General features: G+C 54.2%; 1 protein-coding gene and 1 long non-coding RNA gene across 6 annotated transcripts in view; one reads left to right on the top strand and one right to left on the bottom strand.

Annotated features, from left to right (window-relative positions):
• Positions 1–18167, bottom strand: part of TEX264 (testis expressed 264, ER-phagy receptor) — a 30013-nt gene extending 11846 nt beyond the window's left edge. The window contains exons 1-4 of one of the 4 annotated variants that reach the window (XM_025885090.2): positions 18045–18167; positions 17057–17132; positions 14461–14752; positions 5204–5425 (exon numbers count right to left, since the gene is read on the bottom strand). In XM_025885090.2, coding sequence (XP_025740875.1) covers positions 5204–5425; positions 14461–14718 — 480 coding nt within the window. In that variant the 5' untranslated portion in view covers positions 14719–14752; positions 17057–17132; positions 18045–18167. Of the gene's footprint in view, positions 1–5203; positions 5426–14460; positions 14753–17056; positions 17133–17313; positions 17810–18044 lie in introns of those variants that run through there. The other 3 variants (XM_025885091.2, XM_073901300.1, XM_025885092.2) reach the window with 3 other exon arrangements.
• A 334-nt stretch (positions 18168–18501) lies between these two features.
• Positions 18502–20584, top strand: LOC141374198 (uncharacterized). Of its 2 annotated transcripts, none has more exons than XR_012380895.1 (3): positions 18502–18638; positions 19694–19804; positions 20346–20584. It is a non-coding gene; the product is annotated as an uncharacterized lncRNA (long non-coding RNA). The 2 variants fall into 2 exon arrangements; XR_012380894.1 differs by having other exon boundaries at positions 20321–20584.
• Positions 20585–23131: the final 2547 nt, after the last annotated feature.

Here is a 23131-nt window from a genome sequence, read left to right as displayed (position 1 = left end):
CCCCACTCATGGACGGTGGCAAACTGGCAAAAAGCATACAGCCATCAGAATGATCCTCAGCCCAGGGCACCCAGTCTGGACTCAGCCACAGCTTCATCCACTGACCTTGGGTAACCTCCCCTCCGCAGGCCTCCGTCTCCCCATTTGTAAAATGATGGGAATGTGGGCTCTGATTATGACTCTATGATTGCCTTCTAACTGCTTCCCCCATCCCCTGAACAATGCTGCATAAAAGAGGGCTCAGTAAATAACTGCTGAGTAAACAACTGAGCTGAGGTGCTGCCAGGGGGCCTTCCTTATGAAAAATAAAGTTCCAAACCCTCCCATGTTTACTCAGCAAAGATGATGGGCACAGAGAGAGAGATGACCCCAGATTTCACATCCCACCAGAGCATCCTCACCTGGAATCCCACTGCCAGGGCCATATTGCTCCCCACTGGTGTTCTAGCCCCAGAGTGAGCTCAAATCCCCTCCCCCACTGACTCCCTCAAAGTTACCCAGGCAGGTTAAGGGGAAACACATACAGAAGATTCTGAGCCACTGGACAGGACCCCAGGCTCTGACCATGCTGCTGGGAGGAAGCAACAGACTCCCACAACTCAAGAGGCTGATTCACTCCCGCAGGCACCTTGCTGAGTCCCCAGCTGGCTGCCCTATGACAACACCATCTGATCATCTACCACTCGAGAGTTCAGTCGCCACCACCCCAGGGAGAACTGCAGGGCTCCCTTCAGGTCCAACTCCCAGTCATGCTCCCCCAGAAACAACTGCCTCTTCTGGGGGCCCTGCCCCTTGCCTACACATGGAATGAGCCCTGGTGCCTCCCAGCTCCACTCACACTGCAGCTGCCACACACAGTGTCCTCAAGATCTGCAACAGACATGCAGTTGGCCAGGGGTGGAGGGGGCATCTGCCCAGCTGGGTACTTCTCTGAGGACAGAGGTCTCAAACCACTATAAATCTCAGATGTCCTCCTCCAAATAAAAGCTCACAAGGTCATCTGGTTTATTAAAACCCAGAGGCAGAGCTAGTCCAGTTAAAGCAAGTAAGGGTCCAAGTGCAACCCCTCACCCCTGGCAGCCAAGCCACCGGGGCACCTCAGCATAGCCTTAGGCTCCTGCCCCAGAGAGGTCTGAGAACTATGATCTGGGGTTCTTGCCCACTTTAAACCCCCTAGTAAGACAACCCCATCAACCCAGCTGTCCCAGACCTTTACCACCAAGACTACCCCCTCCAACCAAGCAGCTCACTATATCCACCCTGCCCCCATTTCCCCCAGCTTCTCCACAATTCTATGGAGGAAGAGCCAATATCTGACCCCCAAGGCCTGCCTGCACTTCCCAGCCAACCAGCTTCCACATGGACAATGCCCTGTGTCTCCCTAAATTCAGGAGAAGATAGCCAACCATCACAAGGACCCTCCACTGAAAAATCATGGAAAGCAGAGACCCTGGGGTAAAGGGTTTATGAAGATTAGGGATCCTGTTGAGAGGAAGTCACGTACGGGGGGCTTGGCTGGGCAGTCTAACACTCTCAATGACCTCCCCGCCAAGTGCTATAGATAGCTGTGAGCCAGGGACTGAGCTCAGGGGCCTCTCACACACAAAGGATCCCCAGACCTCTCACTCAGTCCCAGTCTGCTGTAGGTGCCCCAAGGCTTCCCTGGACACTCATTAAGACTAGTTCTATCCTGCAGTGAATTCTGGGGCCCTTGCCTATTGTTCTGAGCTGACACCTGCCTGGGCCCCATCTCCTTTGTGGCCCTACAATTTGAAGGAAGCTCAGTTCCCTCCTGCAGCTGCCAGAAGACCTCTCCTTCCTGGGGCTCAGGGGGGTGATCTCCTCCTGTCCAAGGACTCCACCTCCTTGGACTCTGGTGGAGCAGCCTGACAAAGCTGGGGCATCTTCCACAGAAAATGATAGCCACATGGTACCCAGGCATCCCCTCACACAGAAGCTGTCCCAGATTGCTCTGCCTGGAGCCCCCTGGTGGTTTATGTGAAGAACGGCAGAGTTCTAGCCCTTATGGCTCAGCTTGCCAGGCTGCCAAGCTGGGTAAGGCTGGCCAGATCACAAAGCTGGGATCTATACATCATTCTAGAATCCCCACAGAAACGTGACAAATGCTTCTCTTTGGGTTCCTTATGGTGACCCAGAGGACCTTTCTGTCCCATGAAGTCAATTCTGCCCCAGTCTCAGGCACATTTGCAGCTGCCAGGACAACAGCTACTCTCCACCTCCCTCACCCAAAGTTCTGAGACCATTCACCCCTGCCCCCTGCCCCAGCCTACCAAGCCCTCCCTCCCATCCTTCTGGCAGCAGGGCTACTGGTCTCCCTTACCCCTCACCCCTCCTGAATCAGAAAGTCGATGGTTGCCGTCATTCCATCTGAAACACCTCCACAGCAGACCCAGACTCAGATCCAGAGAGAAGGCAGAGAAGTGGAGAAAAAGAAGGGTGCGCATACGAATACACACACACACACGCACACACACACACACACACACAGAGGCAGCCAGCTGTCAGAGTTGGGAGAGTCAGAAGAGCCCACAGGCTCATTAGCAGCCTCTTTTCTCTGGTCCCAGGGCAGGGGGGAAGTGGGCAGGTGTGGGAGAGCGCTTTATGTTCTCTTCTCTGTTTTCCAGGCTGAGAGAGGCACAGGGCCACCCCCCCTGTCCACTGCAGGCTCAGCCCCTTCCTTGTTTCACGTGGTATGCTCCCCAGAACATAAGATCAGGCTAAACACAGGGGCAGAGATGACCTCTGCCTAAAGAAACCAACAGAGCACCCTGGGCGATGCCTCTACTGTGGGCAGCCTGGCATCTCCCTCACTCTCCCAGCTGGTGGCTGAGTCCACAGCAGCGTGCCTCACAGACATCCAAGCCCTTTGCTCTCTCTTGTACCCCTGGCTTTCTCATTGAAGGCAGGAAAGAGAATGGTAGCCCCCTTCCAGCCCCCACCCCAGGAGAATCAAGCCCAGAGCACAGCTGACAGGCTCCCACGGGAGGAGGAGGAAGGAGGAAGGGCTTTCATCAAAGAAGTGACGTCAAAACCAGGCAACTTGTGAAGCTGTCAGGGGCCGGGAAATTTGGACAAAGGTGTCTAAAAATAAACCCCTGAAGCCAGGAAAAGGCTTTGGTGGCTGAGCTGCTCGCCACCACACCACATGCCACATGTCCTGTTCTGAGGTCTGGAACCCAGAAACTCTCTTCCCGGGGGTGCCCCTCCAATCCTGAGGTCGAAGATGGCACCAACAGGACTGGAGACACTGCCCAGCAGCCTTTCTTGGGTGAAACAGTTGAGGCCCCCCTCAGGACGCACGCTGAGCGGGCCTCAGGCACCAATGTCTGCCTTCCTGCCCTTACCGCCAGCCAGCTACCCCAGCTCCTGCCTCACCTCACCCTCAGCCTCTGCCCGACTCACCCCCTGGGGAAGCACCTCCTCTTCAGCACCCTTCTGGCTGCCACCGTCCAGCTCACAAAGGAACTCCACCTCTATTCGCCCCATGCCCCTGCCCTACCACAGCAATAGCTGTCCTGTTTCTTCCCTTCCTGTCCTTGACCACCAAGGCCACAGCTGGTGACCCAGTTATTCATTCCCCAGCCCTGACATCAAGCTCTTTTCACCTCCTTAACCAACACCTGTCTGAGCTCCCATTTCTACCACCGAGGCCTCGTCCTTTCCCCCAGATTGCTCTGGAGAGCCATCAGGTTCCTTCAAATCCACCAAATTCAAATTCCTGCTTTCTTCTCCTGTTTGTTTCTCAGGCAGCATCCCACTACACAGTCTACAGAGCTGGTTGCCCTCCCAGCCCCTCCACAACATCCAATCCAATCCAATCCATGCACCAGTCCATCAGTTCTGCCTCCAAAATAGATTGTAAATTCCCACCTTTTCTGCATCTCTATAGCCACTGGCCCAGTCCAAAAAACCACCATTCCTGTAGAAATCCTGACAGCCTCCTAAGCACCTCCACTGGCCCCAGGGATCTGGGGTCTGGTCCCACCCTGCGCAGGATGAGAGCACCTGTCTTGTACACGTGTGGCTAAGAGACTCAGATCACGTGTTCCTTTCCTGGCTGGCAAGGAACCTGACTCTCCACCATCTTTAGGTCAAACCCACGCTCCCACTCCGCTCTTCTTACCCCCTTCTCCAACGGCTCTTTCAGGATTCCACCTGAGAGGTTATCTCCTCCAAGAGGCTGTCCCTGACCACTCTATCCAAGTTGGTCCCCTGACCTTCCTCACCATTCTTTTCTAGCACATATCCCATTTTTGTCTGACATTTTTTTTAAAGATTTTATTTTTAAGTTATCTCTACACCCAATGTGGGGCTCAAACTCACATGCCGGAGATCAAGAGTTGCATGCTCTACTGACTGAGCCAGCCAGGCGCCCCTTGTCTGACATTTATTACCTGCCTCTACCATTTGCTGTAAATGTGTATCTCATATACCAACATTTCACACTGTGTCCAGCACAGTACATGGCACATAGACATTCAATAAATTCAAGTTGAATGGATGAATAAACAATTGCTTTCAAGCCCAACTGGGTCATTTCCTAGAACCCAAGTTTACAAAATGTTCTGGAGGAGGAGGGATGTGCAACAGGGAAAAATTAAAAAAAAAAATCTCTGTGGACACAGAGACCCCCGATCAGATCTCCTGGTGGTTGGCTCTCTTCCTTCCTCCAGGTAGGCCAGTCTGCCAGCATTGCCAATGACCAGGTCAGGAACTAAAGGAGAAAGGGCTGCTGTATAAGCCCATGCAGGCGCCAGGCCCGGGGCAAAACATCAACATCTGGGGCCTGCCAGCCACTGGAAGCCTCAGGGCTCTTGCTTTGTGGGCCTCCAGCAGGAAAGGGTCAGGGTGGACCTGTCCATCCATATGAGCCTGGAGTGGAGGTAGAGAACTAAAAATGGCTCTGGTCCAAGCCAGAGTTGAACTGACCAGGCTAGGTTTCTGAACAAGCTCCCTATGCTCCTAGTAGATGCTCTGGCACCCACAGGGTCTTGGGCATTTGGGATAGATGCCAGCAGCCTCTGCCCATCTTCCTAGCTCTATAGGCATCTGCTCCATGAAGGCCCCAGGGTATTGCCCTCCCAAAGGCAGCTTTTCCTCCCAGCCTAGGCAGTCCTCCCTGTCTCCCACCCAAAGGACTGGCTATCCTCCAACACACACATACACTAGGCCTGTCTCTCACCTTGATGTAGGTATCCAGAGCAGGATGGACACGGCGGGTAGCCAGCCAGATGGACAGGGTGGAGGTGTAGGGGAAGGTGGTTGTCACCACATGGCTGGGTGCTGGGAAGGAGAACACCTTGAAGCCAAATTTCTGGTAGAGTTGGATGAGCTCAGGGGAGGGTGACTCCTCACCCTCACTCAGAATGCTGCCCACCGCACAGCGGCACTTCTCAGGGGGTACCTAGGGAGGAAGAGCAGGGGTGTCAAGGTTGGGCAAAGGAAGAGGGCTCTCAGAACTCTTGCCACCTGGGTTCTGTGCCAGCTCAGGCCTGGCAGAACCACCAGCTCCAACAGGCCACAGCCCCAGATACCACGATGGAGAAGAGTATTTTCTTTCTGGAACTGATCCGTGGCCCTAGCCTCTGGCATCCTGCTGCAGGACTCATCCATCCCTTCCTTTATGCCTCCAACAAATATGCCAGGCCCTGTGCTGTGAAGGGGGTGCAGGAAGCACTGGTCAGGAAGCGGGACCACACTGAACTGTGGATTGCTGATGAAACTGAGATCCTCTTCCCCAGTCCCTCAGGCTGGGCCAGCCACAATCACCAGAGCCTCCAGACCTCCTCTCCAACCCGTGCCTCATCCCAAGCCCTGACACACTTGCCAAGTCCCTTCTGGCTCAGGTGGAGACTGCTGGTTCCCCTCCAAGTCTCCCTGGGCCCCCAGTACCTGTATGTAACTGCACTCTGATCCCCTCCCTAGCTGCCCTCACCCTCCTGGATCCCATAAACTCAAGGCGGGCGGGGCTCCATGTGAGTCTCTAACACTTCCTAGGCCTGGCCCCAGGCCTGCAAGGCCCAGCACTCATCTCTCCTTCTGGCATCAAGGGGACCCAAGTTGTCTCATCTCCTGCCACCTGAATCTACACCAGCCCCTGATACCCCCAGGGGTATCTGATCCTGAATCTAAGACACTCATCACAGACCTTGTGCCGTCAATCCTGGATTTCCCTCAACTTGAAGGTCCCTTTCTCCCGCTACCTGGGGCCCACTGACCCTTAAATTCAAACTCCCTCTACCTCCAGTTGCTTCTCTTGGCATACCTTCCCAGCACCATGAAGTCATTTTTACCTGTTCTTGCTTCTGTCCTCTCTTTCCAAGCCCTGTCAACAATCCCCTAGGGGTTTCTCAGCCCAGCCCAGCTCTGTCCTTGGAGTCTCACTTTGCCTGGGACTCATGCATCGACTCCAGGTTCTCACTTCTGTGCAGTCCCTGGGGGTCACTCTCAGCTCTCTGCAGCTAGGGCCCCCTTGCATCCTATGTCATTAAGCCTAGCTCAGGGCTTTACTGGCAGGCACTATGATGCAGCGGTCAGGACCACAACTTCTGGAGAAAGGCAGGACTGGGTGTAAACTCTGGATAAGTCCCTTCATTTCTTGGAGCGCAAGTTCCTTACAGAATTGACGTATTGAATGAGATACTCCATATGAGGGCTCAGCCTGGTACAGAACTCAGCAAGTGCTGTAAATGTTGTCGGTTATTAGCAGCTATGACACGGCCCAGTAAGTGGCTCTTGGCCTGCAATGCCCATTCACCCAACCTCTGAACACGTAGCTCCTCCCTGCCCATGCTTCAGGCTCAAGCACCCTCCTGGGGAGCCTTTCAGGGTAGCTCAGTGTCTGTCACCTCACCCCCCAACATTTTGCTGTAAACTCTTGCCTCCATCAACTCCACCTGGTAGCAGTCACTTCACTGGCCTGACACCCCTCCCACCCCACCCAGGCAGAGGCACTGGAGCCAAGTGCAGTACCATCTCTCGTCTATAGATGGTGCAGCTGCTCCATCCACGCCCAAGGCTCAGGACAGGAGGTGCTGCCAGGGCCTCCTGCTGACAGAGGGAGAGTGCCTGAGGCAATGCCAGTCACCATGATCCTGACCCCAGCAACTTATGATGGAGAAATGGATGGAAAGCCACCTGACTGATCATCTTTGGCCTACCTGGGATTGGATCCCAGGGTCTTTTCAGGGATCACTTCAGCAGCCTTTATGGAGCTCCCAAGCCCAACATCCTCATTGACCCGCAAAAAGCACCACAACACCCGTGATGACCCTGCTTATAACTTTTCAGTGGCTCCCAATTCTGCTCTAGGATGAAACTCTCAAGCCCAGCATGCAACATTGTCTTAGGTGGTCCATACGATACTGCCTGGATTTATCCACACACTTGCCTAGCACTTTTTTTGCATCCCCAGGCCCCAGCAAGGGCCAGAACCCAGGTGGGCAGGTGTCCACTGAGTATCTGAGTGGCAGAGGGAGGGACAGATCCAGGTTCAGGCCCAGCCCACGTTGCCAACCTCCTCTCCCACAACCCTGCACACGCCCACACGGAACTATTTGCAGCTCCCCAAACATGCCACGTCCTCCCATGCTTCCTGCCTTTGCGTAAGCTAATTCCTCTGCCTGGAATGTCCTTCTTCACCCTACTCCAGAGTCCCTTCTGCCTGGGAAACTCCTGCCCATCCTTCAAGACTCAGCTAAACCCTCCTCCTCAAAGCCTTCTGATGGTCCCTGCCAAGCAGCCCTTCCTCTCTGATCCCAAATGCCGACCCGAAGGAGCAGGCCTTGTGCTGCACAGTAACTGATGGTCCTTCCGTCTCTCCCCACCACTCCAGGCTTCTAGGCAGAAAGGTCCAGGACCCTGTGCACACATGAAGTTCTTGGGGTATGCTCAGCAACAGCACATGAATGCCTGTACATGCACACATGGGCCCTGCACATGAGCAAACCTCTTCTTCCTCTATCTCGAAAGAGGAACTCCCATCACAGGGAAGGGAAGAAGAAGCTAATAAGGAGACAGGACTCCTGAGATCCTGGAGGTGTATCAGCCTCCGGCCCTACCTTTCTGCCTGAGCAACCCCTCAATTCCACGAGTGAGGATACCTCCTGCCCCATTCTGCCCTGGCCAGTAGCTAAAGGGCAGCCTAGGAAGTTACTCAGCAAGCCCACTACATTCTAAGCAGCCCTGTACCAGCAGGAGCTGCTGGAGTTCAGCAGCTGAACCAGGCACCAGCAAGGAGATGGAATAGGCCTGAAGACCAGCTGGGGAGGGGCAAGGCTGGTTAGGAGCAGGGGAAGGCTTCCCTGGGCTCCCTGGTGAGCCCATGCCCACCTCCAGGAGAATGGCCCACTGAGGTCAAGGGCCTAGAAGACAAAGGAGTGTCCTCATAGCTAGAAACTCCAACCACCTTAGTTCAATGCAATGCCTCTATTTGGGCCTGACCATAGGAGGTCAACCTGGGCTTCCCAGTTCCATTAGCTTGCTCTCTTTCCTCCCTATATCAGTCATTTCTCTAGGTACCTGTGCCCAGAACGAGAGCCGTGAGGCCTCTGGAGTCCTGGCATGTGAGAAGAAGGCAGTCTGCTTGGAACCTAAAGCTTCTGGGTACAAGCTGGCCCCGCCCCAGTGCTCCTACCAGAGAGGTCTCATAGTGCCAGGTTGACCCTGTTGGTGAGGCCATGGTGAAAAGAGAGTCCCTGCCTGGCTAAGACTTCACTGAGTCTAGAAACTGGACAAGACTGGTATCTTCCAGGATCCAGGAAGGAAAAATGGTGTCAGTTGGTCCAGACCAAACCCAGATGTTGGGCTCAGTAGAAATGGCCAGTCTAGGACCTGCAACATCTGATGAAGACAGCTGCAATGCCTGCCGATCCCAGGCCCAGCGAGCTGCCTCGACTCCTCCTGGCCAGCATACCCAGCCCAAAGCTGCCCAAGGTAAGGGGACATGTAGGGACAGTGCCCTTCACTGGCACTGGTACCCCTGAGGGGGAACAGAGCAGCTGCAGCTGTTCATTACTGGAGTGTGAACAGTGGGTTCATTTAACCTTTGGGGTGCTGCAGGTCAACACACCAAGCCCCACAAAATTCCCCAAGCAGGTGGTATCCAAAGGCAAAACCTGGTCTGGCACTAGTCAGGATATGGGTGACACAGACAGCAGTGCCAGAGGACAGGACCCGTATTTCAGGCTGGAGGGGAAGGGAGTAAGCAGGATGCCCCCCTCCAATGGGGACTTTCTGGGAACTCTCACTTAGAAGTCTTTCAAGGTCTTCTTCTTTTCACCCCCAAGCATAATCCTAACAAGAGCTGGTACCTGACAAGGTGCTCACCATCTGCGCCAGTTGCTGCCTTCCACATATAAGCTCATTCAATCCAAACAACACTGTGCAATAGGTACCATTATCAACTTGTTTCTGAGGCCCAGACAGCAAAGCTATTCAGAAAGGGCCACACAGCAAGGCAGTGTTGGAGTCTGGATTCCAGGCACCTGGCTCCAGAGCTGCACCATAGGACGCAACGCCACCTGGGAGCCTAAGAAATAAGCCCTGGCTAGGAACGGCCTGCATAATGGAGCATCCCTATGCTGAGCCTCCTCTCATGGCCCAGGTATCCTGCAAGAGGCTAGGCCAGAGGCAGGCAAGCAGGATTCCCAAAAGCACAAAGTCCTAGTGGCATGAGGCCCAGGGGAGGGGGTACCAAGAGTACTAAGCATCTACTGGGGGCCAGGTATTGGGCCTTATCCTTATTATTTAGTCCCCAGAAAAACAAAACCCCTGAGTTAGGGATTCTCAGAAAGACCAGGTGACTCCCTCAGAATCACACTCTAGTAAGCAGTGGAGCCTTGATTCAAACCAGAAAGAGTCCAAAGCCCTCTGCTCCCACAGCCCAGCCCTCCTCCCTACCAAAGGCAGCTTTGCTTTCCAGGGCTGCCCCCCCCCCCCCCCGCCAGTTAACCTGCTTCAGAGCGAAAGCCTGGACTCCATCTGGATAAAAACCATCACATGTAATTGGGGTAGGGAATGGCCTGGGCCCCTGGAAGCATCAGATGGCCCACATTCCCACTGCCCTTGTTGAGGGGTCAGCCCTGCGCAATCCTCCTACTCCCTCATGCCCTCCCAGGCTCCAAGTGGTCTCAGTGCCTCCAGGGACTGCAGGGGAGGCCCCATCCCCCCACACACTAAAGGGGAAGTGTGGGACAGGCCTACATCAACGCTCGTACCAGCCTTAGCCCCTGCAGACTTGGTGGTCCGAGGCTGACTCTCAGTGGACTGGGAGAAAAAGGGAGCTTCAGCACAGTCTAGTTTACTAAAGGCAGAACCCAAGCACCACCAGTTCCCCCATCTGCTCCATACCTGGGCCTCAGCCAGGTAAACTGAACCGGCTGCCACGCCCCACCTGCCGCAGCCAGGCTCCCCACAGGGCAGGCAGACAGGTTGCTTAAGGCCCAAGCTGCAATGGAGGTGGTAGCAGCAGAGGGTGGAGCAGGGGGTGGAGGGCCAGGATGGCACACAGGATAGATCCATGGGCACGGTGATAGCGGCTGGCCCAGAAGGGCCTATCTGCAGGCCGGAGCTGGCCAGGATCAAGTGAGCCACTCAGGGTCCTCCTGGCTCTTTCCCTCCCCTCCAAAACCCCAGGCTCCCCAAGGCACCAGGCCGCAGACCCCACACCCCACCTCAGAAGCAGGGCTGAGGGCAGAGCAATTTTGACTCTTCTCCAGCTTGACCAGAACTGAATCTGTGTGTGTGTGCGCACGCGTGCACATGTGTGTGTGTGTGCGCGTGTGTGTTCGCATGTACACTGTGCGGAGGGGGCAGGCAGAAATCAGTGACTGACTCTGGAACTCACCCCTTCCCTTGGTACTTAGAAGAGGAAATGGCCGCACTCCAAGAATGCTGGGCCCTGGAGAGGAGAAGAACACCTATGAGCCACTACCAGGGTCGGTCCACTTCCTGTCACATGTTCCCTCATTCCTCCTCCTACCTCTCCAAAGGCCCTCAGGGATGGAGAACGGAATCCTTTCTCTTGCCCAACAAGAACCAGCTGCCCAGACCCTGCAACTTCTTCCATACAGAACTCCAGGATCTGGAGTTGACTGACATATATATGCTGACCCTCCAAGACACAGAGCTGACGAGTTATAAACATGCTCAAACAGCATCTGACATGAAAGAGTCCACAGCGATCGCCATGACCTTGCCTTGGTGGTGCCCTTTCCTGTGTCACTCCTGCGCCCACAGCCAGACCAAGTGAGGCCTCCCCCAGGCCTTTCTCAGAAATCAGCCTCCCCCTGTCCAGCTGAGGCCAGGAGCTGAGGCCTAGAAGGGAAGTGGCTAAAGAGCTGTCAGTCCACACCTTAAGGGGGAGGGCAGCACTGATAGACAGTAGGTAGCCACCTCACACCTGGCCACTCCCTGCCCACTCACAGACCTGAAAGAGCCTCACTCCTCCCTACTCTCACACAAAAGCAGGTTCTGGCTCCCACCGCGCTCACTGGGGAGGGAGAAAGTGTGGGGATGGGCCACACAACAGCTCAGCCTACATCCTGTCTCCTCATCTGTGAACCAAAATATGCAGGGCCCCATGCTGGACACTGCTTAGGGAAGCAGCCTAGGGAGAAGGCTTGGGTTCTTAGCCTTCCCCAGGACTGGATGGGGTCTCTCACCCAGGCTACCCTGATACACCCACACTGAGAGGTCCTGAGGGCTGGGCCCTTTGGTCTTCACAGTGCCCCAGTGCCCAGCAGTGTGGCACATTTGTTAAATAAAAGCAAAAAGTATGAGTGAACTACGTAAGATCAATACCTCAACTCTTGCTATCTGATCCTCAGTCTCCTCCTCTATCACATCAGCAGTGTGACCCTGAGGCCCGAGGTCCTTATAGACAGTCTGTGATAGCCATGAGCACCTGAAGTCTGGGGGGGTCCATGGTCCCCTAAACCCTCTGTGAGAATCCCTGCTAGGCAGAGAATATACTGCCCAGCTCCCAGAGTAGGTGGAGACTAAGCATCCCTGCACTATCCCTGGTGTCAGGGTATGACCTAGCTCTGAATGTGGACACAGGTGTCTTCTGGAGTGACCCACGACTGAGAGGGACAGGATCAGAGGGACCACTTTAACCTATACATCCATCCTCTGAGACAGCCAGATGTCCACAACCAGGCCAAGGGTCTAGGCCTGGGTCATGAGTGCTCAGCCTAATGCCTAAGTGCACCTAATTAGCATGTCTTGTCCACCCTTTTTTGTTGTTGTTAAACAGCTATTGAGAGCCAGGTGGTAGGATGAATGCCTCACCTATGTCACCTAATTTAATTCCTGCCAGACAACATATGAAGCAGGTATCTTAACACAGCTCTACAGATGAAGAAACAGAGGCTTAGAGAGATGATGTGATATGCTCAAGATCGTACAGCATGACAGTGATGAACCAGAATCAGAACCCAGGACTGCCAACCTTGAGGCTGTATTCTCAGACTGGCTCCCAAGTCAGGCTGCACCCAACCAAACAGCCACCCCCCCACCCAAAGACAGCTATATGGTGGGCTGCCTGGACACAGTGGCTGGGCCGGCCATGAGGAGAGCACACCATGCCAAGATTCTTCTATCTCACTGTTCCCTGGATCAGCCTCCAGCACTGACCCCAAGGTACACTGCTGCCTTGGCCCTTTTCCTATCCTGGAATTAGCATTTCCAACCCAAGAGGCAATGTGCTGCTTTAGGAAGAGGACACGCTGATGAGGAAAGAGGCAACTGCAAGGACTCTCCTCCTTCCCACTGAGGCCTTGCAGAGGGCTCCAACTGGGCCAGGTGTGGAAGGAGGGGCAGAGGTTTACAGAACACAGCCCTGCAGGAGTGGGGGTCCAGCATCTGGTCTAGGAGATTTCCAAAGCCCAGCTCCTGCCCCAGGTCATTTAGGCTCCAGCGCTCTCAACTCCCACTTAGTGCCATCTCCCAACCACGTGACCTCAAATCCTCACTGTCTACTCATCCCTCAACCGGGCCAATGTCACCTCTCACCTAGGCCTAGCCCAGTCTCCTCAATGGTCTCCCTGCCTCATCTCTTCCTCTCCTCCACCTGCCATCTAGTTAGCTTCCTAACTCACAGGGGGCAAACTGTGCTGCCCCTTGCCTCCCAACCTGCTGTTCCTCACACTGTCTGGCCCACCGAACATTTCTACTGTTTCCTTCACCCCCCACATATCCACTGGCTATACTTCCCCTATCGTTCCATGTCTGTAAGCCTTTACTGTCGTACTTCCCTCAGTCAGAAGACCCCCTCCTGGTAGAGCAGTTCTACTCATGGGAGAAGTCCCAGCTAAAGTCCACCTCCTCTGTGATCTTCTCAGGCAAACTTGAGGTACCCTCCCCAAACCCACAGCTCAAAGCTCTATAGGCATCAAGTACAGTGTCTATTAGAGACTCATTTGTATAGTGCTGACTTGCCAACCACGTGAAGCTTTTTTGAGGGCAGGGCCAGGTTTGTTCATCTCTGGAGTGCAGGTGTCAAGCAGAACCTGGCACAGAGAGTCAGCACACATGTGTTTCTATTAAGTGTCCCACTGAGGCTTGGTAGGAGACAGTGGGTAGGCTGTAGGCCTTGCTCTACAGGCAAGGAATCCAGAGCTGGGGATTCCCAATGGTCTGTTTGCCAAGACTCAGAGCTGAAGGCTGAAGAACTCTTGGTAGAGCTGCCAGCCCATGCAGCTGTGGGCAGTACCACCCCATGCATGGCAAGAGGCCACAATGGTGAGCCCTGACTCACCACGGGCTGTAAGTACAGCCAGACGCCCACAGGGTGCCAGTAATGCTGGGCTCATCTCTGACCCCAGCATCCTAGACATTCTGGGCAGCTCACCTGGCTCCACTTGATCTCCCCCCGACCATCCCCTCCAAACCAGGCAGCTTAACATCCAAAGAAATGCCATATCACTGAGGCAGGGGCCACCAGAATGGCTGAAGAGGTAGGATTCTAAGCCCCATGCCCAGGACCTGCTCTCTCAACCCTTGAGGAGCTGTAGCCATAGCAGGAAAGCTGAAAGAGGGAAGGCATAGAAACGATAAGATATGACTCCAGAGAGAGGGTGGAATCTGAACAGCCCGGCCTTAGAGCACTGGCCTCTAATGGGGATGAAAGAAGGAGGCACAGCAAGAAGAGGCAGGGGACCAAATTACTGGCAGAAACTAGGGACACGCAATGGTGTGGCCCCCTGCAGTCAGAAGTCCATGGGTAGCCATGAGCCGAGAACCAGACCTGGGGCAAGGAGAAAGGATGCCTGGAGCAGGAGTCCAGGTTAAATCTGGAAGGAGCTTCAAGCTCAGAGAGGAGGTGGTATGTAGGACCAGCTCACAGATTTTCCCACCCCTTTCTCAGAAACTACAACACCTCTGCCCCATGTCCATCCATGGGGCAGAACCCCAGCCAGGGCACAGGAGGCTCCTTACCATGTGGGGGTTGTCGTAGTAGACGGCGATGGAGCGGAGCTTGGGGGAGACACTGCAGCTCTCGGTGAAAAGCCGCCCCGTCTCGCTGTAGGGCCCCATGTGGAACTTGTAGGCCACAGTGACATTGCGGATGGGGGGTGAGCCGGCACTCACTGCCACCCCAGCCAGTAGCCCTGAGTACCCGGCAAAGGCCAGCAGTGTCAGCAGCAGCAGCAGGGTCAGGCCCCCAATCAGGCCTAGGAGGAGCAGGTCAGACATGGCTCTGTGCCCCCGACACTGTGCCCCCAGGCAGCTGCAAAAGAGACAGGAGGGAGAGAAGGCTGCTCTGACCAATGTGCCCACCTGCCCACCAGCCACTTCTGGCCCAACCTCAGTCCTGCCTTGGGTGCTCTGACCCAGGAAGGGGAGGGGCCATGGTGTTTACACACAGAGTGACCTAGAAGAGAGCTACAAAGGATGACTGAAGCCACAAGCCTCTTTATTTCTTAATCACAATTGTTGAGGCTCCCAGAACAGCTCTGCCTGTTGGCTGGCAGCCCTTGGTCACACCTGGGGAAACTGAGTCATAGAGGCGCACAGGAGTGAGTCAGCCAGGGACATACTTCCAGCCCTGACCAACCACCCCCAAGATGGGCAAGACGTCAGCCAGGCTGCCTTTTCCCTACATTACCTCTTCCTTTCCACACACTGCCACACTGCCTGCCTGGCCTCCCCAAGCCTCATGGACCACTGTCAAGGGGAGGATGGGCAAGCGCCAGGGTCCGATCACTTACTAACAAATAGGGAAACCATAAGGAAAAAAAACCCCACGGGGAAAATGTGCCACAGAAAGAGACTCTCACAGGAAATTCTCCTTCTCTAAGTACATCTGGCCCTCGGAATCTTGGTATCCAGCAAGCTCACCCATCCAGAACCAAGGGAAGATCAGACCAAATCAGCCTGAGCAGCCAGAACAAAGTCCAGCACTGTGCTTCCCAGACTTGAACCACTGGTGCCAACAAGCTACATCCCACTTTTCCAGCTCATAGGTTAGAAACTAGGAGGAGGAAGAAAAGTTTGCTAGAAATGGAAACACACCAGGGAGAACAATTATTCCCTGGCCCAAGCAGTTCATCCCATGGGGAAGGGGTGCTGGCCTGGGGGGGGGCGGGGGGGGGGTTCACAGCTGGGTCTACTTGCTGCCCTGTTCCTCCCCTCCACCAGCATCTCCAGGTGTTCAGAATTATTCTTTGTGGTTTTGATTCTGCCACTCCACCTCCTCTACTAGGTAGTTCACAGAAAAGCATCATGGGGTGGGATGAAGGAGTCTTTTTTTTCCTTTTTGTGTTTATGTCGTTTATCTGACAATTGTCCCTCCTCCCCACTGGCCTTTCCTCATTCCTCCTTTCTGTATGGTACAAGCAATAAAGACACTCATTTCAATGAAGAAAAAAAAAAAGCAAGAGAAGCTATTCAAGAGCAGGCCCAGACACACAGCAGAGGCTGGTGTGTGAGCCACTCAAGGCAGACCGTTCAGCCCTCCATGAAGCATGGGGCCAGAAGCCTAACCTTCTTATAAGAAGGTTTATTATATTTTTTTAATAAGAAGGTTTAACCTGAGTCGCCCGGGTGGGGGGGGGAAATCATAGCACAGACAAGAATGTTTAAAGAGGAAGGGAAACATGTGACCCATTGGAGGAACAGTCTCACCCCAAGTATTTAAAATTAATATTTAAAGTTTAAAAGACTTGGGAGCTGAAAGTCAATACTTCAGCCCTATGGAAAACTTAGCTCTGTGGAATAATTTGTTCCCTATGGGTTCTGGGTGTCAAAATTTTTTACTGAAAAATTGTCTTTGGAGTCAATGAACACATAGTGTTTGCCTCACAAAGAGGCAAACTAAACTCCTACATCTCTGATATCATAAAATTGAGATGCATCACACTGGTCTTCTTACCCATATGTGTTCCTGCCCCATAGGTGTGCTTTTTTTTGGGATGCATTCGCTGTCCTATTCATCTTGCCTCTAGTTTCATTCCTGTTTTCTTTGGTGATAATGATGATACCTCTTTTACCGAGTACTTACTATACGCCAGGCACTACCTAAATGTTGAAACACAGCTACTTTATTAATCCTCAAGACAAGGCAGGTGTAAATCAGGAGGTTAAGAGACTTACTCAAGGTCACACAGGTACTAAATAGAACCCTAGACCAAAATGCAGGCAATGGGAACTCAAGTAGTCTGACTCCAGGCCCCATTTCCACGTTCTCCTTCCTGGTGACAGGGTTTCCAGAAAAGCTCAAGTTTTTTTTCTAATCCATGCTTGGACATCTCTGAACCCAAGGCTCTCAGCTGGAAGCTCTCACTCAGCAGCTAGGTCTCCACGTTGCCTTGAGAGTGACCATCCCTCACTTTGACCTACCCTCTCAGCTGCACACTCCCCATCCTCCTCAAAGCAACTTAGTTCCCACCTCCCTCTTCCTCTCACCTCCTAAACTACCCAGAATAGAGGGAAAATGCACCCCAGAGCTTGGGTCTACACAAAAGGGAGGCAGGGCAAAGTGAATTTCCCCATACTCAAGAGAAAAGGCAGGATAAGGGCTGCGGAAGCTCACCTGAAAAGACAGGCTCACTTTTAGGAACTCATGGCATCCAGCGCCGCAGGGACCAAGTGCTCCAAGTGCTCCAGTGCTGGGGGCAGAGAGAAAATCACCACTGAGCGGGGCACCCTGCCTTGACTGTCCCCTTTTCAGGGAAAGCCCACTAGGGCCTCTACATTAACTCTGTCTTCACAAGGTTGCACCTCTGCCTCGTCCTCACACCCCTTCCGGAAATCAGAAGCCAAACTCGGCCTCGTAATGTGAACTCTTACCGGGGCCAGGCTCATGCCCGTTTTTGGAGAGCCCTCTTCCTGGAGGGTTCCAGTCACCGCACCTCGCTCTGAAACAGCCCCTGCCGCTGACATGTGGCAGGCTGTCCCCCTCTGGCCCGCTGCCGGCGAGGGTCTGGGCGGGCTGTCCCGCGTGGGCTTCCTGGAGCTGCTCACTTGCGCCGCGGCAGCGGGCCAGGCCCTTAAACTTCGGTGCCAGCGGGGAGCGGAAAGACCCGGGTTCCGAGGGGCCTGCGCGGGAAGAAGGTGCTCCGCCTCCCACTCTGGGCTTCCAGCCCTGCTTACCCGCACCTCGCCTATTTACTCAGCCCCTTTCTTTTCAGCCACAACCTCACTGGGCCTCACACACCTCCGAAACTTAAGAGACGCTAAAGTTTGTAGCCACCGCTGCGAGGCGCGGCCTCCAGGGGCCGGGGCGGAGTTAAAGTGCGGTTCTTGCCTCAGTTCCCCACCCCCACCCCCGGCTCGGGCTTCACTGCCTCGGGGCGTGCCCTGCACCGGAGGCCGAAGCACGGGCGACCGAGCGTGGTAGACTGGTCCAAGGTCGCGTTCGGGCCTTTGGACCCGGTCGGGGCCAGCTGCGGGCGTGCCGCGGGGGTCACGGAGGGGACGCGGGGGCCCCTGAGGTCGCTCCCAGGCGGACGGAGGTTTCAGGCCCTCAGCGCGCGTAGGGCCGCCCCAGCGGGACCCCTCTCCTCCGGTCCGGCTCTCACCTCAGCGGCCGCCCGGCGCGGACACCGATCCGCGCAGGCGGCTACAGGCTAGGTCGCGGAGCCTACGCGCGCCTGCCGCGCACGTTCGCTCCGCCCCCTCTCGCGGCGGGACGTGGCCGTGGCCGTGGGCGCGTGCGCGCGGGACCCGGAGGGCGGAGGCCTGCCCCGCCCGGTCTCCATAGCGACGAGCGGCGCCCATTTCCCTCCCCACCCCACCCCCCACACCCCTGCCGTCAGGGGCGGAGCCCACTGAGCACCTTCCTGCCTCCCACAAACTTACCCGGCCCCAGACGTGGGAGGCGGACGGAAGTCAGCCTGGTGGCCCACAGTAGAGAGCCAGGCTGGGGTCCAAGGAAGCCCTCACCAGAGCGGAGCGTTTGAAGAGGCTTGGGAAGTTCAGCACAACAGTATCAGTCTCTGGCATTTATTTGTACCACCCTTCGTCCTGCCACTTTCTCTTCCTGAAGCTTCCCGAAAGACCTGTGAACCCAGCAGGGCAGGGCCACTTGCCCCCTTCTTACAACTGAGGAAACCGACGCCCAACTTGGACGCAGGGAAGAAGCGAATGGATCCAAACTCTGGAACAGCGCAAATGTCAGTCATGTCTCCAACACTCCACCCCACCCCACCCCAACCAGAGCACAGGAGTGGTCATTCAACCACCCAGGATACTTGAATAGTTCTAGGGGCCAGGATGGATAGTTCTAGGGGCTGGGGATATTGAGTGAACAAACCAAGGCCCCGCCCCCTCGGAGCTAACCAGGAACCGCCCCCTCCAGGCTCCTCTCTCAGAGCCCAGATGTGCTTGGGTGAGGCTGGTCTGCCCTTCTAGCTTAAGGTATTCTAGGTAACTCCCGGATCAAGTGTAAGCTCCTTGAACATAGGTTGAATCTTCCGCTATTTCTGAGGACCTACAAAGTACTCTCTCCTAGAGCCCCAAAGATGAAACTTTGCCCTGCTACCTTGGTGCTCCTGACAGGGAGGACCGGTATTTGGGAGGGGAATCATCTTAGCGTGGATTCCACTACTGCACTAGCAAAGGGCAGACTGGGCACACAGAGGCCCTCGTCGTATTCCTGGCTTCCTTTCCTACTACTTCACACAGTTCCTTCCACAGGCAGGAAAGGATGACCCTCATCCACAGGGCCAAGCCTGTCCTCAGCTGTCTGGGAGAGAGCTTTCTCTGGCAGAAAGAGCCAGCTGGCCCCTCACAGGCATTCAGGGCTAGGTTGGCAGGGTCATGGCAGTTCTGTTTTGCTTATGAACATCAAATACATGATCAAACCCTTTAGGTGCTCCAGGCAAGTGGCCTATACACTTGGAAGCACTTCCTATGGGATAAGAGCCAGTTCATGGTTCAGAGACAAGACAGCTTCTGCCCACAGTTCTCTTGCCTGGTCATTTTTCCTGTTTCTCAGAATCTGATGAGTTTCTCCCAGGAAACCATTGTATGGAGCTGCCCTTTCCTCATCTCATCCTCTCTGCTCACTTCCTTCAGGCTGGTTGGGGAATTCCAGAGGCCCACATCAGAAATCAGGGTGTGCCTTAGGAGCTTCACCACCTCTGTTGTGAATGGAGAGTCAGCCTGTGACTGAGGCTGCTGGCCATAAGCTCCCCTCCTCACCTTCATCTCTGTCGCCTCCCAACAGAGCAAGCCCAACCCTTGGCAGGGATCGCTGCAAGACCTCTGCTAGCCACCAGGAGGTAGCAGCCAAGACAAGCTGCCAAAGGAAGCGTTCCTCTTCCCTCTTGAAGAAAGAGTAAGCAGACCTGTTCACCTAGCCAACTGCCCTACACACACTGCACTCCCAGTCCTCTCCCCCAATAGCATATATTCTCTCATGAGCCCACACTTGGCCTTTGTCTCCTCCTGCCTTTCTCTGTCCAAGAAATCCCCACAGAGCCTCTTTGATTCTCCCTCAGTAAACTTCCAGAGACTGTTTCCCTAGGGCTCCTCCCCTTACAGGGACCAAACTTGGAGAGACAAAATGTAGACAACCCTCACCTTCCCTTACCTCCTCATATTCCAAAGCCTGGTTAGTTCTCTGTGAGGCAGTGGTTAGACCCACTAACTCAGGGGACAAATGGAGAAGGCATATGCAGTGTAAGATGGTCTGCAGATCCTGCCACCAGCCATCTCCCACCCGCTGAAGGCACTGATGCTGTACCCAGTCCCCAGCCACCCAGTCTGGTTAGGGCTGCCCTAGCAGGTCTTGCTGTGATTGAGGACCATCTAGCCGCAGGCCACTCTGAGTCAGTTTCACTGTTTGCTCTAGAGCCAGGAAATGTGGCCCTTTTCAGGTGAGCAAAGGCAGAAAAAGCCTAGTGAACCCCACCTGCAACGAAGCCTGCCAGCAGTCTTGCCCTCTGTTCCTCCCTCCCTCCCCCAACCCCAAGTGCCATCCCAGTGCCCACTATACTGTTATATCCCTTTCACCACCACCCAGCCAAACAGCTGTTCAATTCCTTGATCAAACAACACTGCCTTCTTGAGTTTAAATTTTATTTTACAAAAAGAGAAATAAAGAAAACCGATAGGCAGTTATACTGACAATTGTTCTGTTTGCTTTTTTAAAAAAGTGACATGAAACACAAGTAAAAATAAATACGTCATAGAAACAGCCAGTTGCCCAGTCTCTGGGGCAGGAGCACCTGCCCTGCTGAGAGAGGAGGGAAGCCCATGATCACACCAGCAGCTGGAGCACCCAGCCACAGATGCTCCTCAAAGCCAGGCGCAGCAGGTCCCAGGCCTCAGGGGGCGTCCTGAGGAAAGAAGACGGAAAACCAAAGCCAGGTGCCAGGTCCCTGGGGCCATTTCATATCCCCCCACTCCTCCCGGCAGCAGTGTGGCCTTAGTGGTTATCCATTGCGACCCCCTCAACCCACCTGGACCCCCTTCCCCTGACCCTTCTGCAGAGGGTACAGGAAAAAAACCAGTCTTGGGCAGGCTGAGGGGGATTTTTCCCGTGAGTCCCCAGCCCACCCTGAGTAACAAAACCAGATAACAGTTTACACCCGTGTGCATAAGTGCACACTCTATCTCGCACGTACACACGTACGCACACACACTCAAGCGCACACACACCTGGGCTGAGCTCTCTTCCAGGAGGGTCCTGGGTCAGGTCACAGTATGAGGTCCCCTCTTCTGAATATCACCCCAGTAGTGGTAACAAGAGTACCCAAATCTCCTCTAGCCCTCTGCACTAGACTCTGCAGCCTACCTGGCTACCTCTTCCCAGTGCACTGGATTACTACATCCAACCAACCTGTGAGAGGAAAGGGGCTGACTCAGGTCCCTGAAGAGTGAAGAAGTTGGACACTGCCTGCTTGGAAAGTTCATCGTTAAGACTTGGGTATTCATAAAAGGCCTAGGGCCAAGCTAGTGGCACAGAAGAGACATGAGGGGTCACATTGGAACACATAGGGCAGAAGAGTCACTAGGAGGGGACAGAGTGGAAAGCGCAGCATTCTCAGGCCTTGAGGTGCAGATTTCCTGGGAACAAGTCAGAGGAGGGCCAGAAAGTCTCCTGGGGGTCTGTTGAGGGAAAGAGCTCTTCTCCACAGGAGGCCATGGCTCAGAAGGGAGACTGGTTTTCTGAGGAATCACAAGAAACTGGCAAGTGGGAGGAAGGGGGTCATGGCCAGGAACACTAGGAATAAGGAATGTAAACCCCCCCACCCCCACCCCGTCATTCCCCATGGGATGAGGACTCAGTTTCAGAGCAATGCCAGACTTAAACAGACTGAGACAGAGGGCCTTGCTCTGCTGACAGCTTTGGGAGTGACAGTGTCTCTACCCAGACTGAAGTTTGGTTGAGTGTTTCAACCTATCCCATAGGAAATGCTTCCAAGTGTATAGCCCACTTGCCTGGAGCAAAACTTTACCCCAGCTATTTGCTTCATGCCCTGGAGAGGGGATTTTCATATTTAGTTGTGAATCACAAATATACAGAGAGATACCACACACTAATTCCTAGGGAAGAGAGTTCCAAGGACTAGAAAAAGATGCTCAAGAAGCACAACTTGAAGGGGGTGAGGACTTGGCAGATATCCAAAGATCTGATCCAACAAGGTTCACTTACTTTCTTACTGAAATGGATACTTTGTCTCTGGTTCAATTTTTATCCACAACAATGTTAAGAAAAGGAAATTGAGTATCATTACAAATGGTAATCCTGAATCATTACGTAGTACTATATTCCCTAGCCTGAGGATTTAGGCTAAACCAGATGGATGGGGCTTGAGAGGCCCTTGAAAACATTCTATGGAAGACAATGGTGAGGGAAAATGCTGAGGGGCCTGATCTACTGCCTACCCCTACCCCTCCCACCCCATATCACCACCCTTCCCTTACTCAGGCCTGGATGGTGGGTGGAAGCCACCACCAAGTGTTTCTGATCAAAGAGGCTGTAAAACATGGTTCTTAGGCTCGGAGACATTTCCTGCTTCCCTCACACACATGCTCATGTTTGGTGTGCACGCACACTTGCCTACCAGCATACACAAAGAGACAGCAGAAAAGTCAGAAAAGTGTTTTTTAGATTAAAAAACCCAAAGCATGAAACTGGTAGCATTCCAATTTCCCATGATCCCACCCCATACCCCCTATACAATATAAGCTGCACATATCAAAGAAAGCCTTCCCTAGCCAGGTCAGCCTCCCACAACTACTGCCTCTTCTGACCTGAAGCAAGACCCAAGCCCCTGGAATCAGTGGGTAAAGGTATGTGCTACCTCTCAGAATACCCATTCACTTCCTGGTACCTTCAAAGGCCCATCCTTCCAGTGACTGGTTTCAATTCCTTGCTGATAGTTTCCAGATTCTCAGAGCCTGCTGCTGTGACTTCTTAAGAGGTGAACACAGACATACTCCTCCTTCCCTAACACCACACACACACACACACAAACACACACACACACACACACACGTCTCTGGGATCCCAGTATCCCGGGGCCTTAGAGGCTATCAGTTGTAGCCCAGGTTGTGAGTGTGCTCTGCAAATCAGAGATCCAGGCTAGCTCACTCCTACTGCACCAGTCTCAAACCTGAGAGCCCCACTCCAACTGAGTCCCTTCAGCATCCATTC

Source organism: Callorhinus ursinus, unplaced genomic scaffold (genome assembly GCF_003265705.2).
Source record: "Callorhinus ursinus isolate GAN/ISIS: 27379988/994484 unplaced genomic scaffold, GSC_fseal_2.0 scaffold15, whole genome shotgun sequence".
NCBI lineage: Eukaryota > Metazoa > Chordata > Mammalia > Carnivora > Otariidae > Callorhinus > Callorhinus ursinus.
The sequence above is the reverse complement of the archived record's forward strand: the minus strand, read 5'-3'. Positions and strand labels throughout refer to the sequence as shown.